The following is a 27,726-nucleotide window of genomic DNA, read 5'->3' on the forward strand; positions in this document are numbered from 1 at the left end:
ATGCAACATGTATACTACATGTATACCACATATATACTACATGCAACATGCATACTACATATATACTACATGTATGCAACATCCATGCATACTACATATATATCACATGCATGCAACATGCATACTACATATATACTACATGCAACATGCATACTACATATATACTACATGTATGCAGCATACATGCATACTACATATATACCACATGCACGCAACATGCATACTACATATATACCACATGCATGCAACATGCATACTACATATATACCACATATATACTACATTCATGCAAAATACATACATACTACATATATACTACATACATACATACTACATATATACCACATATATACTACATGCATGCAACATACATATATACTACATATATACTACATGCAACATGCATACTACATATATACTACGTGCATGCAACATACATACATACTACATATATACCACATGCATGCAACATGCATACTACATATATACCACATGCATGCAACATACATATATAGAATCATAGAATCATAGAATCGTAGAGTTGGAAGGGACCTCCTGGGCCATCTGGTCCAACCCCCTGCTCAAAGCAGGATTCGCTAAATCATCCCAGTCAGATGTCTGTCCAGCCTCTGTTTGAAGACTTCCATTGAAGGAGAACTCACCACTTCTCGTGGCAGCCTGTTCCACTCATTGATCACTCTAACTGTCAAAAAGTTTTTTCTAATATCTAATTTGTGTCTCCTCCCATTCAGTTTCATCCCATTGCTTCTAGTCTTTCCTTGTGCAAATGAGAATAAAGTTGATCCTTCTACAATGTGACAGCCCTTTAGATATTTGTAGACAGCTATTAAGTCTCCTCTCAGTCTTCTCTTTTGCAAACTTATCATTCCCAAATCCTGCAACCTTTCCTCATAAGACAGGGTTTGCAGACCGGTCACCATTCTGGTCGCTTTTTTCTGAACCTGCTCCAGTTTGTTGATGTCTTTTTTAAAATGTGGTGCCCAAAACTGGACACAATATTCCAGATGAGGTCTGACCAAAGAGGAGTAGAGGGAAATAATGACTTCACGTGATCTAGACTGTATGCTTCTGTTAATACATCCTAGAATTGCATTTGCCTTTTTTGCTGCTGCATTACACTGTTGACTCATATTCAGTCTGTGATCTATTAGTATACCCAAGTCTTTTTCACATGTGCTGTCACTTAGCCCTATTCCTCCCATTCTATATATGCTTTTTTCATTTTTATTGCCCAGATGTAGTACTTTGCATTTCTCCCTGTTAAAAATCATTCTGTTAGTTGCTGCCCACTTCTCCAGTTTATTTAAATCTTTTTGAATCCTCTCTCTCTCTTCTCTAGTATTAGCTATCCCTCCTAGCTTTGTGTCATCAGCAAATTTAATCAGTTTACCCTCAATTCCTTCATCTAAATCGTTGATAAAGATGTTGAACAATACAGGGCCCAGGACAGAGCCATGTGGTACCCCACTTGAGACATTCTTCCAACTGGATGTGCAGCCATTTACGACCACTCTTTGGGTCCGATCACTAAGCCAGTTATGAATCCACCTAACAGTTGCCTTGTCCATTCCATACTTAGTCATTTTTTCAATAAGGATTGTATGAGAGACTTTGTCAAATGCTTTGCTGAAGTCAAGATATACTATATCTACAGCATTTCCTTGATCCACCCAATCAGTGATACCGTCATAGAAGGAAATTAAGTTAGTCTGACATGACTTATTAGTTACAAACCCATGCTGACTCTGTTTAATCACTTCATTATTATCCAGGTATTGACATACATGTTGCTTAATAATTTGTTCAAAGATCTTTCCTGGTATAGAAGTCAGACTCACCGGCCTATAGTTGCCTGGGTCCACCTTCTTCCCCTTTTTGAAGATAGGAACAACATTTGCTCTTCTCCAGTCTTCTGGCACTTCTCCTGTTCTCCAAGAATTTTCAAAGATTATGGAGAGGGGTTCAAAAATTTCTTCTGCTATCTCCTTCAGTACTCTGGGGTGTAATTCATCTGGACCTGGAGACTTGAATTCATTTAGGTTAGCTAAGTGTTTCCTCACTATCTTTCTGTTTATAGATATCCTGGATTCTTCTATTCCCTTAATAGGACAGTGAATAACAGTTGATGTTACATTTCCTTTCTGAGAGAAAACAGATGCAAAAAGTTCAGTCTTCTCAACATCCTGTCTTACCATTTCATCATTTCCATCCTGTAAAAATCCTATAGCATCTTTGACTTTTCTTTTACTTTTGACATATCCCCAAAATCCTTTATTATTGCTTTTGACATCTCTTGCAAGCCTCAATTCATTTTCAGCTTTAGATAATCTGATTTGTGCCCTGCAGGTTCTGCAGACAGCATTATGTTCTTCTTTAGATATGCCTCCCTCTTTCCATTTTATAAACATTTTTTTCTTCCTTTTTAGCATGTGCTTAAGTTCTGTGTTCATCCATCCTGGTTTCCTTAAATGCTTCCTATTCTTCCCTCTTTTCGGAATTGTTAACAACTGTGCTTTGAGAATTTCATTTTTCAAGATTTCCCATCCTTCCTGGACATTTTTGTCTTTAAGGATATCCAGCCATTGGATCCCTCCAATTCTCTTTCTGAATCCCTTAAAATCTGCCTTTCTGAAATCTAACCTTGATGTCTGAGTCTTCACAGGTCTTCCGCCTCTAGTTATCCAAAATTCTAAAATAGCATGGTCGCTACCTCCTAGGGTCCCAGCCACTTTTACCTCCTCAACCATTTCCTCCCTGTTTATAAGGATTAGATCCAAGGTAGCAGTTCCCCTTGTTTTCTCCCTTACCTTTTGGAAGATAAAGTTGTCAGCAAGAGAGGATAAGAATTTCCTTGACCTGTTAGTTTTGCCTGAGAGAGATTCCCAACAAATGTCTGGATAGTTGAAATCTCCCATGACAACTATGTCATATTTTTTGGAGAACTTGGCCATTTGATGCATAAAGAGTTCATCCATATCTTCAGCTTGCACAGGCGGCCGGTAGTAAATGCCTACAATGGTGTCCTTTCCATTGTTCTGTCCTTGTATGCTTACCCAAACAGTTTCCACAGAACTCCCAGTCTCTGAAGCTTCAATCTCTGTGCAAATATACGCGTTTCTAACATACAATGCGACACCTCCTCCTCGTTTATCAAGTCTGTTTCTTGCAAATAAGTTGTATCCTTCTAGTCTTGTATTCCAATCATGTGTATCATCCCACCAAGTTTCAGTGATTCCAATGACGTCATATTTCTTTTCCTGTGTTAGTAGTTCCAATTCTCCTTGTTTGTTGCCCATGCTTTGTGCATTAGTATAGAAACATTTTAGTTTGTGATTGGTTTCTCTTTCTCCAATATTTTTATTATTTAGATTCTTTCGTCTTTGTTCTTCCTTTCCACTTCTAATAGCAGAGTTCTCAATAGCATTTGTCAGGTGTATGGCTTTTTCTGGTCTTTTGCTTCCCTTCCCATGTTGTTCTAGTTTAAAGCTCTCCTTACAAGTGTAGCAAGGCGACTTCCAAATACATGTTTTCCAGTCTTCGTAAGGTGCACCCCATCTCTAGCAAGTAGTCCATCGTATAAGTAGTTCACTCCGTGATCCAGAAATCCAATTCGTTGCTGACGGCACCATCGACAACATATGTATATACTACATGCAACATACATACTACATATATGCTACATATATACTACATGCATGCAACATACATATATACTACATACATACTACATTCAACATACATACTACATATATACTACATGCATGCAACATGCATACATACTACATATATACTACATGCACACTACATATATACCACATGCATGCAACATACATATATACAACATATATCCTACATGCATGGAACATGCATACTACATATATACCACATGCATGCAACATATATATATATATATATATATATATATATATATTACATATATACTACATGCAACATGCATACTGCATATATACTACATGCATGCAACATGCATACTACATATATACTACATGCATGCAACATACATACAAACTACATATATACCATATATATACTACATATATACCACATGCATGCAACATACATATATACAACATATATACTGCATGCAACATACATACTACATATATACTACATGCATGCAACATGCACATATACTACATGCATGCAACATACATACATACTACATATATACTACATGCATACTACATATATACCACATGCATGCAACATACATATATACAACATATATACTACATGCATGCAACATAAAGCAAAAAACAAATATCCTGAACTAAAAAGTAAAAAATGTATACTGCAAATAATGCATAAAGGTAATAATAATAAGGGTATTTAGTAAACATAATTTTGATCAAAATAATGTACAAGCCATCCCGCCACGTCACGGCAACCCTTGTGGGACAGTCCCTACTCTAGTATTTAAAACCTTTTCACTTGCCAAGTGGCGTGAATGTGAACAAGGGTCGAGCGGCTGAACCACTAGTAACAGTGTAGGCCAGACTGGATGGCTTTCCCAGCTCAGAAAGAGGGCGGTCACACCCATATATGCACTGAATGCACAATGAAATGAATAAAAAACAAATCTGAACTGAGAAAAGTAAGTTAATGTGTATGCACAATGTAAGTGCATATCAACACATGACCATTAACCAGAGAAAACAAAAAGCAAAAAACACAAATATCCTGAACTAAAAAGTAAAAAATGTATACTGCAAATAATGCATAAAGGCAATAATAATAAGGGTATTTAGTAAACATAATTTTGATCAAAATAATGTACAAGCCATACCGCCACGTCACGGCAACCCTTGTGGGACAGTCCCTACTCTAGTATTTAAAACCTTTTCACTTGCCAAGTGGCGTGAATGTGAACAAGGGTCGAGCGGCTGAACCACTAGTAACAGTGTAGGCCAGACTGGATGGCTTTCCCAGCTCAGAAAGAGGGCGGTCACACCCATATATGCACTGAATGCACAATGAAACGGTTGTGTAGAGAACGGTAGCATCAGCTGATGCTGCTGTTCTCCACACAAGATCGTAGTGGGACACTCGTGGACTTCTGCGGATCAGGGGTAAGTATATTGGTGGTTTGTTATTTTAATATTTATTCCACAGATGACACTGGCTTCGGGGAACAAAGTGACAAGTGATGGTGAGTATGTACTCTATGTTATATGTACTGTATGTCTATATGTATGTATTGTATGAATGTATTGTATGTAGTATATATGTATGTTGCATTCATGTAGTATATATGTAGTATATATGTAGTATGCATGTTGCATGCATGTGGTCTATATGTAGTATGTATGTATGTTGCATGCATGTAGTATACAGTATATGTAGTATGCATGTTGCATGTAGTATATATGTAGTATATATGTATGGTGCATGCATGTAGTATATATGTGGTATATATGTAGTATGCATGTTGCATGCATGTAGTATATATGTTGTATGTATGTTGCATGCATGTAGTATATATGTGGTATATATGTAGTATGCATGTTGCATGCATGTGGTATATATGTAGTATGTATGTTGCATGCATGTAGTATATATGTAGTATGCATGTTGCATGCATGTGGTATATATGTAGTATGTATGTTGCATGCATGTAGTATATATGTTGTATGCATGTTGCATGCATGTAGTATATATGTTGTATGTATGTATGCTGCATGCATGTAGTATATGTGTAGCATGTATGTAGTATGTATTTTTTTTTTTACATTCAACACATTAGCCGGATGATGGGACTACTACTGTCCCATCATTGGCTAATGTGTCAATCACCGTCATGGTAGCAGGCATCACCCGATGGGACTTGTAGTCCCATCGGATGATGCCTGCACAGACCCCTGCAGCCTGCACAGACCTCCGGACAGTCAGTACAGACCACCGGCAGGTCGGTACAGCCCCCCAGCAGGCCGGTACAGACCCCCGGCAGTCCGCACAGACCCCCGGGCAGTCGGCACAGACCCCCGGCAGGCCGGCACAGACCCCCGGAAGGTCCGTACACACCCCCAAGAGGCTGTACAAGGGCAGAAAAGGGTTTTTCTTATTCCGATACCGGAAGTCCCATAGACTTGAATGGGACTTCCGGTATCGGAATCGGCGATACCCGATACTTTTTGTGTATCGGGCCGATACCATCCGATTCGATATTTTAGGGTATCGGATGGTATCGCTCAACACTACTCAGGCTCTGAGCAGGAGAGACTCACAGAAACTGTAAAATATAAAAGTCCTTTTATTATTGCAGAAGGACAGACTATATTACCTTTTGGATACAAAGATTTTCAAAACCATATATCTGCATCTTATTTGTTTTGCAACATCTGCATTCATATCTCTTTCCAATGATTCTACAGCGACACCTAGTGTCCATTCCATATAACTTGCTCTAAAGCCATTCTACTCTACTAATTTGGCCACTTTTCAGACTTTTAGTCAAATTGCGCCACCTGCTGGCCAATTCAAAAATATACCATCAGTCGGCCTACATCTATTCTATACTATACCCTGTGACTTCCATAATGACTTAATCCACACACCCTCACACCTTGCAGGGGACAACGCGTCACATGCTTCACCTCTGACTTCATCTTTCTAAAGCTGGACATATAATACTGGGATTCCATACAGTATATAGTCGCCCTCATGCCTAAACTGCGCAAAACCAACTCAAAGTACTCTAGCAATAGGTTTCTCGCACTAACGGATCTGGACGCCAACATGTCCCCTGGACCACTCTCCCAATCAGAATCCTCCAACTCTTGTATACCAAATGGAGCAGACTCAGAGATGATTCCAGCTTCTACAACCAGATTCTCTAACACCCCAACTTCGGACCAAACAGCTCTACTTTTGCAGTTCCAGTCTATTTTACACTCCGAATTACTCAAAATGTCGGACAAATTGACTAAAGACCTAACTAAAGAGATCAGAGAGCTGGGTTCCCGTACTTCCGACCTTGAAGACAAGATCGACTCTAACCTCACAAATCTTGCCACTCATGACAAAGATATTGAGATGCTTCATGACGAGATCTACACCCTCAATAATATATTAGAAGATTTTGAAAATCAAGCCTGTAGGAGTAACATTAGAATCAGGGGACTGCCTGAGACAATCACCGATCTTCAGTCCACGGTGACGGCTCTGTTTCAGGAACTTCTACCTGGTATCTCAATTGAGCGCTTGGAAGTGGACCGCATCCACAGAGCTTTGAGCAAACGCAAGCCAGAAGGCCCACCAAGGGACATAATTCTTAAGCTGCATTTCTACAAAACAAAAGAACAACTCTTACAGGCGGCGAGAAAGTCAGCACCTTTGGTATTCCAAGGCCACCACTACGAACTTTTCCCTGACTTGGCCCCTACTAGCATCGCCAAAAGGCGAGCTATGAAACCATACCTAGACATTCTCCGCTCCAAGAACATTAAGTATCGTTGGGGATTCCCCTTTAAATTGATGTTCACTCATCTCGAAATGGTCCACACAGTCCTCTCTCCTGAAGGGGCGAGCCGCTGCCTCACTAAGCTACAGCTCATGGATCCCCCTTCATCCCCCCACCATCTTCTTCACAGCCTCGGCCCAGGAATCGCCACTCCAGTCCGCAAGAACCGCAAGATCCACCTATTCCCCCTTGATAATCTATGTAAACATTAGTTCTACTTTGAGTTTAAGACATAGGCTACTTTACATGATGTCTCTATGGCCTTATATACAAACTGTCAGCCTATTCTTTTTTGCTTAGAAACTTTGACTGTGCACATTCACCAGAGTTTTAGAAATATCTCAATGTCCTCTTTGACAAAGTCGTTATATATGGTTTCTCAGTTTATTTTTTCAGGTATCTTCAGAGCGCGCTGTTCCAACATTCATTCCTTCGGAGGTAGTTGAGTAGTTTGTTTTTTCTGGCGATCCTGACTGGTGATTGCCCCTCGACTCGATCTCCAAGAAGGTTAAGTGACTATGCTCAATTTACATGTTGATGGTTTTTACTCCATCCATTGTATACCGGAGATTTGTTCTATATTTTACTATACTGTTGCAAACCAAATATTATACAATGCTTTATAACAGTTTACTTTGGTTATGTTGGTAATTAATACTGTTAGCTCTGTGTGACTTGTTCTAATTCTATTGTTCTCTTGTTAATCCAGTAATATACTATGCTATGTTACCTTCAACTTTGGGTACGTAACTACTCAATAGGATTACCCCTCTTCTACAATTGCATTGTCTAATTCTTTTTCCAGGGACACTAGGCCATAACTAGATCCACTCTCTCGTTTACCCGTACCACATTCCCTACATTATAAACATATCCAAAATCCTGGTAATTGTTTGAATACTCCTAAGTCCGTTGACTTATATATCCAGCTCACCTTGACCCACCTCACTCTTATACACCCCCTGCATCTAATTTTACTTATTTTATATTATATTGTGTTGTCCCTAACAATTCCACATGACCCCACAGTGTTTTTACACACTGCCGCTCAGCACGTCGTGCTTAGCCAATGTTAAAGTTACCCCTTTTTTCCCTATAGCTTTCTCCTATCCTATTCAAACTACATGTATTGTTCCGTCTACCCAATCTCCCATTCCTACTACTTGCCTGAGTGAATTCCACCAATTTAGTCCATTCCATATTAATACCTCTACTTTTACCTACAAGCCACGATTAACAGCTATCAAAGGCGTGTCTAACATCTTTTCACCATGCCACTAACAATCCTATCACACAACGTGCGAGGCCTTAATTCTCCGCATAAACGCACTAAGGCCTTCTGCTACTACAGATCTCAACAAGCAGACGTGGTATGTCTCCAAGAGACACACTTCTCAACTAGCTCTTACCCTAAGTTTATGTCCACCTCTTACCCGAGTTTTTATTTAGCGAACGCCCCAAACAAAACTAAAGGCGTTGCTATCTGCTTCAAAAAATCGGTTCCCTTCGTTTTTAAATCCCCGGTCGCAGACAAAGAAGGCCGTTATTTAATGGTGGCGGGCTCAATTTCAGATGAATTGGTGACTATTGTTTCCTACTGTGCTCCTAACACTCATCAAGCTGCCTTTTTTTTCCCAATTATTGGAACTAGTTTCCGAACATGCCCAAGGGACCACGCTATTTTGCGGGGACTCTAACTGTATACTTAAAGTCAGCCTTGACAAGTCTACAAGCCCTCAATCCCCTACTCCCTTGCCATTATATTCTTCTGCGGACTCAGCTGCCCTTAACAAGCTCCTCTCCCAACATCATTGGGTGGACTTATTGAGAGACTTGCATCCCTCAGATAAAGACTATACTTATTTCTCCTCACGCCACTTAGTGTACACTAGAATTGACCATATCTTGGTTCATCCACCCTTTATTCCAAATGTGTCAAATATTTCTATTCAATCTACTCCATGGTCAGATCACTCTCCAATTCAACTCACATGCTCTACACTCCACCCACGGCCCCGATCATTCAACTGGACTCTGAACGATTCACTGCTCTCTTACCCTGATATCACTCAAAAACTGAAAAACCACCTTGATGATTACTTCTCCTTGAATCAACAATCAGTTTCCGCACCAATTTCCCTATGGGAAGCTCATAAGGCAGTGCTAAGAGGCTTCTGTGTTCAAGAGGCCTCGGGCAAAAAAAAGACAGAGGTGCAAGGGTAGCTGAATTAGAAAGCAAGGTATCAATTTTAGAGTCCCAGATGAAGAACTCACCCTCACCTGCTACAGACCTTTCCCACGCTCGTACAGAATTAGACCTCTGTCTTTCTGAGAATGCGGACCGGGCCATACGCTGGTCACAACAACGCTTCTACGCCCTTAATAATAAGAATAATTCTAACTTAGCTCGTCGCTTAAAATGCCTATCCCTACCCCGCCCCCCCATATGTTTACGTACACCTTCGGGCATTACATCCAACCCACAAAAGATTACTCATATGTTCCAACAAAAACTTAGGCAGTTATATAACGTCTCTACCACTATAAACTCAGAAACGTTAGATGCTTTTTTAGATTCTACCCCCTTTCCCAACCCTTAGCTCTAACATGATCGAATTCCTAAATCAAGCCATTACTCCTAGTGAAATAGAACTAACTATTCAGCACCTGAAAATTAATAAAAAACCAGGTCCCGACGGATTTACGGCCCTCTATTATAAAAAATACGCATCGGTACTAATTCCCTACCTCACTAACTACTTTAACTCTTTAAAGGACGGTAACAATCCAGGAGGAGCCTCTATAATGGCCGCTATATCCATGATACCAAAACCCAACTCAGACCACTTACTCTGGTCTAATTATAGACAAATATCCCTTATTAAGGTAGACCTTAAAATACCAGCTAAAATTCTATCTCAGTGGTTGAACTCAGGTTTGGGAATTCTATTACATAGTGATCAAGTAGGCTTTGTCCCTTGTAGACAAGCCTCAGACAACATATGGAGGGTCTCCCACCTGCTGCACCTCTGCAAACAGCGCAACATATCAAGCATGCTACTGTCACTGGATATTAAAAAAGCCTTTGACTCAATTTCCTGGCCTTATCTGTTTGCGGTCTTGCGGAACTGGAAGTTCCCTGACCACTTTCTTTCTTGGATTCACGCTCTTTACAGCTCCCCATCCGCTTACGTACGCTACAATGGCTTTTCCTCTGCACTTTTCCCCCATTAGTAGAGGCACTCGGCAAGGATGCCCTCTTTCACCCTTATTATTCCTTTTGGCATTCGAACCATTAGCTATTCATCTTCGCCTCAACTCTAATATACAGGGTGTAAAAATAGCGTCAGTTTCTCACAAGCTCTTTTTGTTCGCAGATGACATGCTACTTCTTCCATCAACCCCTCAGACATCCTTGCCGGCCCTACTTCAAACCCTTAGTAATTTTGAATCTATCTCCGGTCTACAGGTTAATCCTTCAAAATCTTATGCCATGAATATATCCCTCCCTTTACCTATTGTTTCACAGCTCCAACACGACATTCCGTTTCAATGGGCCACTAACCATCTGGATTACCTAGGGGTGAAACTGACTGCCAGTTTAGACTCCCTTTATGCAGCCAATTATCCTTACATGCTCCGCAAACTCGGTCTATTACTTCAGTCATGGGAGAAGCTACATCTCTCCTGGCTCGGCTGGGTACGATCACTAAAGATGACCATTCTCCCCAAATTACTTTACTTATTTCCCTGTCCCTTCACACTACCTCTAAATAGCCCAATGATTAGTGGATGCTTTTGTTTGGAGAGGTGGCCTCCCCATGGTTAATAGAGCTACCCTCCACCGTCACCGTTTGAAAGGAGGCTTGGGAGTTCCCAATCTTTCTAAATATTACCATGCAGCCCAATTGGGTCAACTGACCCTATATCATGCCTACTCCGAACCCCCACTGTGGCTATCTCTAGAGGCCCCTGAATTTCACTCAGGTATCCTTGACACACTACTATGGATTCTCCCAGCCCAGCGAAAACACATCTTGAATCCTATTATAACGCACTCTTTTAGGATTTGGGACTCGGTGAAATATTCCTCGCAGCTAATCTCACCATTTTTACCCCTCACCCCCCCCTTGGGGCAATCTCCAGTTTCCCCCAGGCATGGAATCCCTTAGAAGCTTTCGTTTATGGGTCACTGCAGGGATAACCAGAGTCCACCATCTTTTTAACGTTGACGGGATTATTCCTTTCTCGTCCTGAGTGAAAAATATAATTTCCCCCCTGGAGAGGTATTTCGCTATCTACAACTTAAAAACTTTGTCAACTCATTACTAAAAAATTCTACTCTTCCCTACTCCTTTACTCCCTTCGAACAAAAATGCCTTCAAAATCCACATGCTCCAGGTACTATATATCTCCTCTACTCACATATCAACTCCTCCTCTCATAGGCGCTGCTTAAAATACACTTCTCGCTGGGAGTCCGACATTGGTTCCACCTTGACAGATTCGGAGTGGTCCCAAATTTGGTCCTCCTCTACTGGAGGAATATTAAATGCCCTTATGCTGGAAACTAACTATAAGGTGTTAACCCAATGGTACCTGACCCCAGCCAGAGTGGCTAAGGCAGTCGCCAACTACTCTCCAAATTGCTTTAAAGGGTGCAACTCCACAGGAGATATGTTCCATACATGGTGGCTATGCCCGACCGTACGTAGATTTTGGATCAGAATCTACCATTTGGTTTCCTCTATAACAAATATAAACCTTAAAAAAAACCCTTAGAAGGCCTTACTCAACAAACGCATCCCCAACATCCCTAAACACACTCAAACCCTCATTGCATTCATATTCCTGGCAGCCAAACAAACCATAGCTTTGACATGGAAAAAAACAAATTTAGATTTATCTGCGGTTAAAACACGCCTTTCTTGGTATATGATCAACGAAAAATTATCTGCCATACTTACAGATAAAGTCGGTAAGTTTGAGAAAATATGGCTTCCCTGGGCGGAGTACGCCAACCACACCCCCTTTGCCACACCTGTATTTCATCTAACCAACCCTGATCCCCCTGATTCTGATTGAATCATTAACGATAATTGGACACAACATACCCCCCTCCTCGGGCTTCCCCCCTCCCTTCCCTTGCCTCCTACCCTGTTGTTAGTTTGTCTGTTTGTTTGTCAACCGTTTACATGCTCTCTTATGCACATTGCAAATACAGCTCTGTATTGAGATTTGCTATCACCTTGTTTGTAAAATGTAAACTTTCAATAAAAATTTATTGTTCAAAAAAAAAAAAAAGGACCATGCACTGCAAGTCCTGGGAGCGTCCGTTTTGGGTTTTGGAAGAGGAATGCTCCTAACGGGTGCCGAAGTGGAGGCTACAGGCAACCAAGTCTGCCCCCTCCCTCTCTCTCCGGTTTTGGCCGTTCGGGGAATCTCTTCCTCAGAGCTGCTCCCACCACCTTCCTGTTCCTCACGCCATGATGGGTCAAGGACCTCATCATCTACACTCCCCTCTTCAAACACCTGCTTCTCCTGGGTAGTCTCGCCAGCACAGTACGCACCAGAAAGTGGCACCTGAGTCTCATCATCTGATGCGTACTGAGGTGTGCTGACCATAGGTACTGGCCCACCCGCCTCTTCAGATTCAGAGGGACAAAGCAGTTGCGCATCACTGCATACTCCCTCTTCTTCACATTCTAGAATGTTGCTTGGCTGGCCCCCTGTTTCCAAGCCAAGAGATTCAGAGAACAGAAGTAGAGATGGCTCCTGTCCAGGGCTCTCTGACTGCCTGGGAAATTTGGCAGGTGGTGAAGAGACAGATGGTTGCTCTTCAGTGCTCTGGCCCTGAGAGGATGTGGAAGTAATTGAAGTCGATGCGTTAGCTGCCATCCATCCGACAACGGCTTCAATTTGTTCGTCCCGCAGCAGTGGGGTACGGCGAGGTCCTACAAAGCTGCGCATAAAGGACTGTTGCCTGGTAAAACTGGGGGATGCTGAGTCACTGGTTCCCGCAGCAGGCACAGAATCCCCACGTCCTCTCCCTGCTGAAACTCCACACCCACGACCACGTGCTTTTCTCCCTGCCTTCTTCATCTTGGTAGACTGATAAAGATAGGCAGAAAAGTACAAAGGGGGGCTTAGTTTGCTTATTCCTGAACAGCTGCTAACAGGTATAAGAAACACTAATTTTATAAAGTGTGGACTACACTTTAATATGAGCTAATGTGGCCTACATAACTGTCAAGTGGAGTGTTTGGTGAACTTTATTTACGAGTTTTTAAAAAAAAAAACAAAAAGGATGTGACCAAAGATGTGAAAGTGATAGTATCACAAACTTTTTGGAGCTATTACAATGCAGGAAGGTAACCTACAATGCAATAGATGAGGCTCCAAAAAATAGGCTAATACTAATCTGGCTGCGGCTGCAGGGCACAAGCCAGCAAAAAGGCTCCTCTATCTACTCCTATATAGTGTTTGCAACCAACCAATGTAGATGGATACGGATGGAAGCACACTAACAGGAGACAAAAAATAAGGAAAAGTGAGCTGCAATAAAACAAAAAAAGGACTATGTATGAGGCAGTGACGCACGCTGAGCGGACTACAACCAGAGGTGGCTGCAGAACACACTACAACGTGAGCTGCACTCACACACAGAGACCTCACAGACTGCCGTGAACAGTGCAGAGAACTGGGCACTAGCACTGAAAGGCTGCAGAAAGGCTCCGCTGTCTACTCCTGTAGTGTTTGCAACGAATGTAGATGATACGGATGGATGCACACTAATAGGAGAATTAATGAAAAATGAGCAGCAATAAAACAAAAATAAATATGTATGAGACAGTGACGCACGCTGAGCGGCCTACAACCAGAGGTGGCTGTAGGACACACTACAGCATGAGCTGCACTCACACAGATCTTGCAGACAGCTGTGAGCAGCGCTGCAGGGCAAAAGAAAGCTACAGTGATTGATAATGTAGCCTTGGTAAAGCACAATATTATATAGCAAATCGCTATCTCTAACTGTCCCTCAGAGTCTTGAACAGCAGCCTGTCCCTAACTGAATTCACAGCAGAGTGAACCCTAAATGGCGGCGGCGGCTTTTATAGTGCATCATGACATCATTTCAGCAGCCAATCACAGCCATGCCATTAGTTAACATGCCTACATGCCTAACAGGACGTGCCCACACTTCTGAGGATTCCTCATTGGCTGAATCAAATCAAACTGGCTCATAGCATTATGGGAACTTCCGATTCCGGTATTCGATATGCAAAAAGTATCGGAACTCAGTATCGTAATTCCAATACCGCGAATATCGGCCGATACCTGATATTTGCGGTATCGGAATGCTCAACACTACTCACGATACATTTATTCTTTCATGTACACAGATCAGTCGTTCTGGTCCCTTTGCAGAGAAACAGCCCCAAAGTATAATGTTGCCACCCGATGCTTCACAGTAGGTATGGTGTTCTTTGGATGCAACTCAGCATTCTGTCTCCTCCAAACATGGCGAGTTTTGTTTCTACCAAACAGTTCTACTTTGGTTTCATCAGACCATATGACATTCTCCCAATACTTTTCTGGATAATACAAATACTCTCTAGCAAATGTCAGACGGGCCTGGATATGTACTGGCTTAAGCAGGGGGAAACGTCTGGCACTGCAGAATCTTGGTCCCTGGAGGCATAGTGTGCTACTGATGGTAGCCTTTGTTACGGTGGTCCCAGCTCTATGCAGGTCATTCACTAGGTTGCCCCATGTGGTTCTGGGATTTTTACTCACCATTCTTGTGATGATTTTGACCACATGGGGTGAGATCTTGGGTGGAGCCTCAGATTGAGGTGGTCTTGTATGTCTTCCATTTTCTTATTGCTCCCACAATTGATTTCATGATACCAAGCTGCTTGCCTATTGCAGATTCAGTCTTGCCAGCCTGGTGCAGGTCTACATTTTTGTTTCTGGTGTCTTTCGACAGCTCTTTTGTCTCCATAGTAGAGTTTGGAGCGTGACTGTTTGAGGTTTTGGACAGGTGTTTTTTAAACTGATACTGTAAGTTCAAACAGGTGCCATTACTGCAGGTAATGAGTGGAGGAAGAAGTTACAAGTCTGTGAGAGCCAGAAATCTTGCACGTTTTTAGGTGACCAAAGACATATTTTCCACCATAATTTGAAATATAAATCTTGCCAAATCAGACGAGGTAATTTTCTGGGTTTGTTTTCTCATTTTGACTTTCATAGTTGTGGTCTACCTATGATGTCAATTACAGGCCTCTCTCATCTTTTTAAGTGGGAGAACTTGCACAATTGGTGGCCGACTTAATACTTTTTTTTCTCCACTGTAAGTCATCACTTTTTTAGATCGCATTCTCAGCTGTGACAATTTTTGTGTCTATAAATTTTCAGATCCTTAATGTAAACCGGAAATACAAAACAGGATGTAAACAGGATACACTTTTCCATAAAACTTACCTGTTGCAGCAAGAGTCTAGAGGAGGCTCAAAATTCCAATCAGGCAACCTATACTACAGATGATGATGATGATGATGATGATGATGATGATGATGATGATTCTGAAATGGAAGTCCTTAACCAAGGTTTTTATTTTATTGATTTTTTTATGCAGGGTGGGGCAAAAGAAAATTCTTTTAATTTCACAAGTTCCACACCAATCCCAGATTGACACTTTGCTTCCCTCATCATAGTCCACTAAACTCTATTGTGCTGTATGTTGGGCTTTAATTACACTACCTAAAGCGTAGTCCACCCATGTAAAAAAGGACGCAAATATTATGTGAATATCTTAACAAGAAGAAAATGTTGTGCTCTCAAAAAACATATGAAATACTTTAAACCCCAAAACATGCTTCATAGTAGAAAAAAAATAACAACCTAGTCTTGTACTTGTTAGTTATGTGCTCAATAGTAAAAAAAAAAAACACATACAAGACCCAAACTCTTCGGTGTTGTATTGATGTATTATTCTTTACATTTTGTTAATGTTTGTTAAGGAAATTTTGGATTATAACTTATTAGATCAGTTAAATATAGACAAGAGACAAAGAGTAAAGCAACAGAGGAAAAAAGTTATATACGTTGATTCTTGTATAATTTCTAGCCAAGGTATGTTAAAGAATATTACATAATATACTACTCTTTAAATTGTTTTGGCCTCATTCTTCCAAGAATCCCTAAAAAATAAAAATATTAGAAAAACAATTTCAGAAGTAGAAGACACACAACGGCCGGATTCAGGACGACTTTGTGGACACTTTTGCTGCCACTGGTGCAGAAGGTACTAACGTCCATTGATATACCGGAAATGGTTTCAGTCTTCCTGCCGAGATCACAGACGGATTTTGTTGCACATCCTCGAATGGCTGCTAAGGATGACATGCTTCCTACATAAATGAATATAATAAATGGTAAGGATAGGTCATCAATGTAAAAGTAGTGGACAACATTTTTACCTGTGTATTTAAAAGGGCGCATCATGCAGATTGCATAGGCAGTATTGTTGTAACAAAAACAAATGAAAAATAAATGCTACAAATGCAGTTGTTGATTTTTTCTAAACGGAGACAGTAAATAATTTTCCTGATCTATAATGGGCACATGGAAGAATTATTTTGATCTCACTAGTTCAGTGATGATAAAATATGAAGAGGACCCATCAGTCCTTATCTTTGGTTCCCATTAAACTGAATTTAAAAAAAAATAAGTTTTGGTACCTGATAGCTTTGATGTTTGGAGAATACACATATTCTCATCTCCGGTGCATTGTACAGTATCCGACGTGTAACACGAGGCTGCGTCAGAAGATATGCAGGATGGGCAGACCAGACCATTGAGGTTGGTGCCTTTTGATGACACTAAAGAGGGAAACTTTAAAAGAAGTTTTTTTTTTCCACAAAATTTATACCATAATGGTTTTCATCATGTATATCATATTGATCAAAATCACAATTAAGTGACATACAGATCAAGAGTGTTACTCATACTTGAATAAAATCAAAAGATAATTTATTTTAACAAAATATAAAATTTGACACTTAACATATACAAAGGGTTGCCTCAAACCAATTACCACCTAAGCAAGCAGAACAGCTAAAGCAACATGAAAAAAAGATATACAATAAAATAACATAGGAACTAAATTTATTTCTAATCATATACAAGGTAATCTTTTCCCTTCTGCAACACTATGATCCTGTGGACATCCCCAGGAAGAAGCACGGGCGAAACGCACGTCGGGGTGCGGGGAAACGGCGTGCAATTTGGCTGACATCTTTATTTACAGCACGGATTCAGGTAATATGTGTCTTACCTTTCCTTTCTTAGGAATTGGTAGTTGGTCAATGTCCATTGGGACACAGTAAATTAGGAAAGGTGTATACCCTGGTATTCACTGATTTAAAAAAGCTGCAATATGTGAATAATTACTGCCATAATAGCAACTATTAAAACAGGAAAGGGCACAGGAATTTGCATACATTTGGTAACTGGATAAATGTCCATTTGGACATGTTTTGAGGGAAAGGTGGGTACCTTGAATTTTAAGTGTTATTGAACACAGCTGCAATATACAGTGCCTTGCAAAAATATTCGGACCCCTGGAACTTTTCAACCTTTTCCCACATATCATGCTTCAAACATAAAGATACCAAATGTAAATTTTTGGTGAAGAATCAACAAGTGGGACACAATTGTGAAGTTGAACGAAATTTCTTGATTATTTTAAATTTTTGTGGAAATTCAAAAACTGAAAAGTGGGGCATGCAATAATATTCGGCCCCTTTAACTCAATACTTTGTTGCGCCACCTTTTGCTGCAATTACAGTTGCAAGTCACTATTTTGTGTGAGTGATGATGGATGCATGAAACTGGTGACTGACTTTTTATACCTCCCCTCCCTTGGATACGCATGTTATAGGACTATTACACTGCGTTCCAAATTATTATGCAAATTGGATTTAAGTGTCATAAAGATGTAATTTTTTGTTTTTCAAATAAACTCATAGATGCTATTGTGTATCAGGGCTCTTTGGATCACTGAAATCAATCTCAAACGCCTGTGATAATTAGTTTACCTGGTGAGCCCAATTAAAGGAAAACTACTTAAGAATGATGTTCCACATTATTAAGCAGGGCACAGGTTTCAAGGAATTTAGGAAAGAAAACGGATCTCTCTGCTGCTGAAAAGCATCAAATAGTGCAATGCCTTGGTCATGAGATGAAAACATTAGATATTTCCCAAAAACTTAAACATGATCATCATACTGTTAAGAGATTTGTGGTTGATTCTGAGCACAGACATGTTTGTGCTGATAAAGGCAGAATGAGGAAGGTTTCTCCCAGGCAAGTTCATCGGATTAAGAGAGCAGCTGCTAAAAAGCCATTACAAACCAGCAAACAGATATTTAAAGCTGCTGGTGCCTCTGGAGTCCCTCGAACCTCAAGGTGTAGGATCCTTCAAAGGCAAGCTGTGGTGCATAAACCTACTCTTCGGCCACTCCTAAACAGTGTTCACAAGCAGAAATGGTTGCAGTGGGCCCAGACATACATGAAGACTAATTTTCAAACAGTCTTGCTTACTGATGAGTGTCGAGCAACCCTGGATAGTCCAGATGGATGGAGTAGTGGATGGTTGGTGGATGGCCACTATGTCCCAACAAGGCTGCGACGTCAGCAAGGAGGTGGAGGAGTCATGTTTTGGGCCGGAATCATGGAGAAACAGCTGGTAGGGCTCTTTAAGGTTCCTGAAGGTGTGAAAATGACCTCTGCAAAGTATATAGAGTTTCTGACTGACAGCTGTCTTCCATGGTATAAAAAGCAGAAATGTGCCTTCAGGAGCAAAATCATCTTCATGCATGACACTGCACCATGTCATGCTGCAAAGAATACCTGTGAGTCATTGACTGCTATGGGCATAAAAGGAGATAAACTCATGGTGTGGCCACCATCTTTCCCTGACCTCAACCCTATAGAGAACCTTTGGAGTATCATCAAGCAAAAGATCTATGAGGGTGGAAGGCAGTTCACATCAAGACAGCAGCTCTGGGAGGCTATTCTGACTTCATGCAAAGAAATACAAGCAGAAACTCTCCAAAAAATTCACAAGTTCAATGGATGCAAGAATTGTGAAGGTGATATCAAAGAAGGGTTCCTATGTTAACATGTAACTTGGCCTGTTAGGATGTTTTGGAGTTAAATAGCTTTTTTGTTCGGTGAATGTGACCTCCTAATGCTGCAAATTCCACAAATGAGCATTTTCAGTTCTTTAAAACATATCAAATGTTTAGAAATTCTACTGTGCATAATAATTTGGAACAGTGCAATTTGAGTTTTTATTCATTTTGGAGATTATACTGTTATCATTGGGAGGTTTCTGCAATAAAATTTGATGCATACTCTAACGGGTGATGACTTTTATTAGACTGACTGTCATTTGTACCGACTATTTAGGAAAATCAGAGAAAAATATCATTTGCATAATAATTTGGAACACAGTGTAGAGTTAGAGTCAGCGCCTACTAGTGGCTTTGTCTTGCGCCACTGTGCTACCATCTCACAGCACCTCACTCAGCGCCATACGGTGCCATCCTCGCCATTACCGAACAGCAGGTGGACCCCGGGCTGCGAACGCACCTTGCTGTCATCCATTATTACTTGGTGCGCTCCGCTAGCCATAACAGTATACTAGCGCCACGGTCTGGCTAGTAATGGCGGACGACCAGCGACTGCAAAGGTACATCCAGCAGCTGGAGGGCAGGTTGGCAGCTCTAAAGTGTTCGAGCTCAGCTGCGGATATAACCTCGGCCGCTGTTCAGGTAGTCACAGAGGCTGTCTCCCGTGTCTCTACTGCCATTCCTGTCCCAACTTTGTCCAGTCTCCCGCTGCCCGAGAAGTTCTCGGGTGATAGTGCTTCTTGCAGGGGTTTCATGAGCCAGTGCGGTATTCTACTTGAGCTGCTGGCCACACGATTCCCCTCTTAGTGGGCCAAGGTGGGATTCATCATCTCCCTCCTGTCGGGCAGGGCCTTGGAGTGGGCCACTCCGCTGTGGGAGTGCGTTGATCCCATGGTACAGAGTAGCAATCAAATAACAATAAAGCTCGGGCACTAAAATGAAAATTTATTGTCCGATGAAGAACAATGAGGCTAATACCACCACCATACAAAAAGGCAAAAATCAATAGAAAGACAGATTCTCTTACGCAACGTTTCGGCACAAGCATGCCTTTTTCAAGCAGAATCTGTATGGAGATATATACAAATAATTAAAAAGTGCATACAAGCAGATTTAAACACATATCAGCCTAACAAAGTTAAGGAGCCTATGAAACTGGTAATGTACAAAAATGAACATATATATATCGCCAATAGCCATAAATGTGTAGTTCCAAAGGGGTAATGCTGCACAGTAGAAAAGCAGACAATATGTTAACAACAAGTACCGCTCCAAATTTACTCCAGTGCTATTTCATGCAGATCATAAAAACTGGGCATATCAGCGCATTGATTCGCTGTGTGGTATATAAAATATACAGTATATATTTAAAAAATGTGTATATATAATGCGTAAACAGTAGCAGAGGGAGACTAGATCCCGTTACCTGTAATCCTTTCCTACAGCAGGTAAAACTAGGTCTTTTGTACGCCTCTGAGGTTTTCCTTGCATAGGATCATGGGTCCAGTGAAAAAAACCCTCTGCTTCTCTACAGTACAGCATTACCCCTTTGGAACTACACATTTATGACTATTGGCGATATATATGTTCATTTTTGTACATTACCAGTCTCACAGGCTCCTTAACTTTGTTAGGCTGATATGTGTTTAAATCTGTTTGTATGCACTTTTTAATTATTTGTATATATCTCCATACAGATTCTGCTTGAAGAAGTCATGCTTGTGCCGAAACGTTGCGGAAGATAATCTGTCTTTCTATTGATTTTTGCCTTTTTGTATGGTGGTGGTATTTGCCTCATTGTTCTTCATCGGACAATAAATTTTCATTTGCGTGCCCAAGCTTTTTTGTTATTTGATTGCTACTTACATACCTTGGAGCACCACCTCTGAAGTTCAGTGAGCACCCCTTATATTCTTCTCCGTGGTACAAAGTGCCATGCAGTTCCTGGTCATTCTTAAGGAGGTCTTTCTGGGATCAAGGGTCACACATGACACTGCACTCCAACTACTGGCATTAACTCAGGGCTCGTCTTTGGTCAGCCAATACGCCATGCTCTTCAGGACTTTGGCCTCAGAGCTGGAGTGGCCAGATATGGTTCTTATTCCCATATTCTGGAGGGGCCTGGCTGATGACGTCAAAGACGTCCTGGCCACCAGGGAGGTCCCCGTTACTCTAGAGGAGTTTCATGGAGCGAGGGTTGGAGCACTCCCTGTCAAGTCAGAGGTTTAGGTTGGTGCCAACTTTCGCTAAACCTCAGAAGTCTCCTGGTCAGGCACCCGAGTCTCCAGAGGACATGGAGGTGTCCCAAACTGGTTCCAAGTCCCGGTCTGCGCGAGCACCCATGGTCTGTTTCTGTTGTCAGCAGCTTGGTCACCTTGCCAACAGGTGCCCACAGCGGTCGGGAAACGCTCGCGTCTAGTGGTTGTCGGAAGGGGCCTACTAAACACAGCGACATTCTCCTTCAAGCTGTCATTTAAGGAGATGCTTGAATTCAACTCTTCCACTCTGGTCGTGGAGGTTTGCGTGGACTCCGGGGCGGAAGGCAACTTCATGTCATCTGCCTTTGCCCAACGACACGCAATCCCCTTGGTCTTGCTACCCCATCCACTCACTATTAGAGTGGTGAATGGAGCGACACTACCCTCTCAGATTACTCACCAGACTGTTCCACTGAGGCTCTCACTGTCTCCTTCCCATCAGGAGGCGTTATCCCTCCTTGTAATGCCCGATGGCATCGATCAAGTCCTCCTAGGGTTCCCTGGTTACGATTTCACTCTCCTCACATAGAGTGGTCCTCAGGGAGAATTCTCAGTTGGAGTAAGTCCTGTGAGGATAAGTGTCTGAGAGACTGCGTACAGGTTGCTACCACAGAGGTTACCGCAGATCTCTCCTCGCTTCCCAAGCACTATCGACAGTATGCAGACGTTTTCTCCAAGAAAGCGGCGGAGAGTCTTCCGCCGCATTGCCCTTACGACTGTCTTATTGACCTCTTGCCTGGTGCTGAGCCTCCTCGGGCCGTGTCTATCCCCTATCTCTCCCGGAGACAGATTCCATGTCTCAATATATCAGGGAGAATCTGACAAGAGGATTCATTAGGAAGTCGGTGTCACCGGCGGGAGCGGGATTCTTCTTTGTCCAAAAGAAGAATGGAAAATTACATCCCTGCATCGATTACAGGGGTCTTAACGCCATCACCGTTAAGAATAAGTATCCCTTGCCCCTGATACCTGAACTGTTCGATAAGTTACAATGAGCGAGGGTTTTTTCCAAACTGGATCTGCTGGGAGCTTCTATCCTGATACGCATCCGTGTGAGAGACGAATGGAACACGGCCTTTAACACTAGAGATGAGCGACTTTGCCTTATTTCAGATCGAGTCGGGTTTCATAAAACCCGACTTTCACAAAAGTCGGGTCGAATGAAATCGTCCGATTATCGTGAAAAGTCGAAGGTCGGCTGACACACGAAACCCAATGCAAGTCAATGGGGAAGAAAAGTCAGCAGTGAGTGGAGGACAGGAAACACACCTACAGTGCCCATTTTAATGCGAAAAACATCAATTCTTATTACTTAAGCTTGTCAACCTTAATTTAATTTATAATTATAGTTAGGCATTGAAAACTGGGGGTTATTTGGCTAAAGTTGTGGGGGGTTTAGGGCTGGCTCCAGATTTTCGTGGGCCCAGGGCCAAAGAGTGTCTTGCCACAATTCATGATCCTCTGATACGGCAGAGAAATAGCGGTATAGTACAATGAAAAATACTTCACTTCTTACATCTCATGACTGATATCCATTTTAAATTCTCTAATAGCTCCAAAAACGGACAGTATATTACTCCATACAGTATTATGGCAACCGCATAGTGCACTATACAGAGTAATGAGGCCCATATATTTCTCCATACAGAATCATTGGTCCCATATAAGGTTCGATACAGTATATGATGAGCTCCACATAATGCTACAGTATATGTTGGTCCCCTTGGACGAAGCTCCACTGTCTTATGGGCCCAAATAAAGCTCCATATATAATGGGCCCCATTTCTAATGCTCCAGTGTATAATGGGCCCTGTAAATGCTGCTCCAGTGTCTGATGTCCACCTTTGGAATGCTCCAGTGTATGGTGGGCCCCATATATCATTCTCCAGAGTATAGTGCTCCCCAAAAATTGCTCCCAACCTTTAAAGAAATTAAATGTCTCCTCACTAGGGAATCCCTGTACTAGTCTGGACTCCTCATTGTCCCCATCTTCCATCTCTCTGCACTTGGACTGTTTAGGCAGAGGGCATACAGACGTGATGTCACCGCACTCTCTGACCAGAATGTCACTGTAAGGAAACGCGGAAGACGCCACGGCGGTGGAGCAGGGTGAGGTAAGTATTTCAACTTTGCAAGTGCTGTGATCCTGAGCAAGAAGGGGGGGCCCACTCGTTGGTGACAGCACTGGCACAGGGCCCCTCATAGTATGGCGGTGTGTCTGACAACGGGTGGGCCCTCCCACTGGCAGAGACACTTTTGCATACCATGAGGGGCCCTGTGCCAGTGCCGTCACCCATGAGTATGCCCCCCCACCTGCTGAAGGAACCTGCACTTTCATCTGCACCTTCCTCTTTGTAACCGTGTAACGTTGTATAGTATGCGGGAAGGGGAACCTGAGTTTCATCAGGGTCAGAGGGGAATGTAGTGCTCTGGGTTAATGTACCAGCAGAATCATCTAGCAGTGGCTGGGCATCAGTGCACTTGCGCCCCCAGGAGTACGGTCACCACAGTGGCATTACCTTCCTCCTAGGGAGTGTGATGTCATGCTTGGGAGCAACGAAGGATCTCTCTAGCAGTTAAACCAACACACAACACAGTTCCCAATCCAGGCCAGTAGGGAGAGCTCTGAACCTGACTGCTGAGGAGCTTCTCTCTGTGGTCGGGAGGAGGTAATTTAGGGCAGTCTGTGAAGGGAAGGGGAAGTGTGTGGACGTGAGAATGGGAGCTGGAGGATGAGCAGAGTTAAGGCTCACTCCTAGCTGGAGCGCATGGTCGGGATTCCAGTCTCTGAGTTTGTAGGGACACTGACGGTCCTGCAGCAGAAACCAGAGGAAGTAGCAGCTGTAAATGCTCTGTTCCCAACTAAGGCTCGGAGGCCCCAGCAGCGACTTGTGTGAGCCAGAAGTAAAAGGCTACAGCTGCCTGCCATACGAGAAAGTTTCAAAAGAGAGTCAACAGGGAGAACTTCAGTGAACTCAGTACTGCGAGTACTTCAGATAAGCGCTAGAACGGAGGCCACACTACCTATCTGCAGAGAGAGAATTCCTAATTTGCTTCCAGGCTGACCAACTCCTTCTCCATCTGTACTCTGGGTCCAGGACGGCACTTACCAAGTACAGGTAAAGGAACTGCATGACTGTGTCTGTCATCTTTCTCCTGCGCCTGGCACGCGGCTCTTCTACATCCTGCACTGCACACCATCTACCAACTCTTTAATCTGCCCTGCAACTACGGCCCTACCTGTGCAGGGCTTCTACATCTTAGATGTACCACAACATCTGTCCCAGAGAAGCGAGACTGCAGCACTGGTCAATCTGATCAGAAACCACAGGTGGCGTCACGTATCATTCACCTATAAACGTTATTCACCCCTTGGCATGGATGCCCAGGGCCACGGACCGGGTCATCACCACTGTGACACATCCCTCTGAGACACCGGCCTGGTACCGGTTAACCCCACTGCCCTGGATGGCCACCCACACTCCATGTCAGATTCATCTTGGACTGGGGAATTCACAATTTGACTTGATAACCCAGGCATGGTCTGTGAGAAAGAGCTACATGGACTAATGTGAAGTGTGGCCTGCTGCATCATTCACTTTTGGTGGGGTGAAGGACACAAAGAAAGGCGTTCTTCCTGACCAGGAGCCAGCACTTGACGACTCAGTGCTTGCATTTTTTGAAACTTCAGAAAAGGAGGGCATATTAGCTGGAGTCTGTTTCGGCAATGTAAGCCAAAACCAGTTCCTGATGCTCCGGCTTTAAAAGCGGTTAACCTACTCCCAGAAAAGGTAGCCTTCCAGGCGTTCCGGAGCCAGACCATGATACAGGCTCAACACCTGATGCCTTAGCTGCTATTGCGCTTTTGCCACTACCAGGAGATGCACCACCACCATCAGTACCAGCTGGCCCCCCCACGCCCACGTCCGTGGCCTCTTCCACCATACTTCCAAATTTTGGAGAAAATGTACCCAAAATAACATCAGTTATATGGTACAGTATCACAAGCGTACAGCTCTATACAGTCAAAGGATAACTGTCAATCTCCCTATATATTTCATGAGTCACACAAAGACGCTCACAGGCTCAATATGGATTAGACAAGAACATAAAAAGTAGAAAAAGGGTACAGTATCATCAGATAGCAGGTATGTATAGTATAGTTTAAACATTCTAAATATCCGTATATATTTCAGGAGGCAGACACAGACGCTCTCAGGCTCAGTATGGAATACAACACAATATCAAAAGCCGTAAAACGGTAATAGATCTGAAGCGTACAGCTGTTCACAGTGTAGGGGTCATTGTCAATCTCAGTATTTATTTCCACAGTCAGAAACAGACTCTCATTTGGTCAGTTTAGATTAGACCAGAATATAAAAAGCAGTAAATGGGTAATGTATCACAAGCGTAGAGCTGTATACAGTGTTGGGGTAATTTTTAAATCTACATATAAATTGCAGGAGTAACCCACAGACTCTCACATGCTCAGGATGGATCACACCACACTATAAAAAGAAAATCCGCAAGAAATAATCACACATGTGGGCCAATGTTCCAGGTGTCAATGATACACTTAGAATGGTGGGTGGAGGAGGACTTCCTGGCAGAAAGAGTACAGTATCACCAGATACCAGGTATATATAGCATAGTTTAAACATTAAAAATGTACGTCTATATATCAGGAGTAGTGCTGAGCCACCCCGCTAGTGTTTGAGTTTGGTTCAGTTCGTCGAACAGAAGGCAAGTTCGTTGAATGTTCATCGAACGTTCGACGAACACCGTCGAACCCCTCTGAAAACAATGGCAGGCAAACACAAACACATACAAACACATAGAAAGCAATTACAAAACACCTTAAAAGGTATCCCAAAGCAGACAAAATGCTCAGAAGACACAAATACCATATGGAAAAGGGCAACTACATATAGAAAAGAGGTGGAGGAGTAAAAGGAGGAGGAGGAGACACAGATATAGGCATGTCATGCCCTTATAAAGTCAAGAAAGGCTGGAATAAAAATCTAAAATAAAAAAATTCTAAAATTCTAAAATTGAAGACGATCATATACCATCAGACTTCCCACCATAAATTATGCCAACTGCCGATCGGGCGGCGTTATTCCCATGACCCTCCGAACAGCGTCCATGAAGGCAAAGTGTTTGGTTTCCGGGGGCAGTATGGTTGCAAAGCTGACCCTTAAAGGAATGTCCAGAAGGGCACCACCAGGAGTGGAGCCTGTGGCTTAATTGGACTCCACACGGGTAACCTCAACCATGCCAGCCACGGAAAAGATGGACAGATTGCAAGCTTTGTCGATTCTGTAGGTGGTGGTGCATGGCTGTTTTTAGTTGTGCTAGCGATTTATCAGCTCAATTCCGTTAACGAACGACACTCCGGCATGCCCCCGCGGTCCGCGTCCAGCTTACTAGAGGGACACGCGAGGTTCTGGCATGCGAGATCGAGTAATAACAGGTCTGTCATGCCCTTACATGTCCGGGGCTGCATGCACGCTACACTGAAAGGACCAGCATGATTCGCTTACAGGTGTGGAAAACCCGCTGAACCCCGTTAGTGATGGGGATCTGGGATTCCAAATCTTCCCCGAGAGCGAGGATTTCCCAGTAAGTGCAGGTCAACCGGAATTCTGGCATTCCAGAAAGAATGTGAAAAAATTAATTGTCCAAATCACAGGTGCTGTAGCTTGCTTAACAGCTGGGTTCCTCTGCTGAGTAGCATACAGTGCTTACATAAACAGGAGGCATAGCTA

General features: G+C 42.5%; 1 protein-coding gene across 1 annotated transcript in view; it reads right to left on the bottom strand.

Annotated features, from left to right (window-relative positions):
* Positions 1–16,347: 16,347 nt before the first annotated feature.
* The window catches only part of LOC141085288 (phospholipase A2 inhibitor 25 kDa subunit-like), a 123,651-nt gene continuing 112,272 nt past the window's right edge, over positions 16,348–27,726 (bottom strand). Inside the window, exons 5-6 of the mRNA XM_073570566.1 lie at positions 17,244–17,384; positions 16,348–16,913 (exon numbers count right to left, since the gene is read on the bottom strand). Of these exons, the coding sequence (XP_073426667.1) occupies positions 16,720–16,913; positions 17,244–17,384 (335 nt within the window). The 3' untranslated portion in view covers positions 16,348–16,719. The remainder of the gene's footprint in view (positions 16,914–17,243; positions 17,385–27,726) is intronic.

This window comes from Dendrobates tinctorius, unplaced genomic scaffold (genome assembly GCF_039654945.1).
Source record: "Dendrobates tinctorius isolate UK_male_01 unplaced genomic scaffold, ASM3965494v1 ptg000028l, whole genome shotgun sequence".
Classification (NCBI taxonomy): domain Eukaryota; kingdom Metazoa; phylum Chordata; class Amphibia; order Anura; family Dendrobatidae; genus Dendrobates; species Dendrobates tinctorius.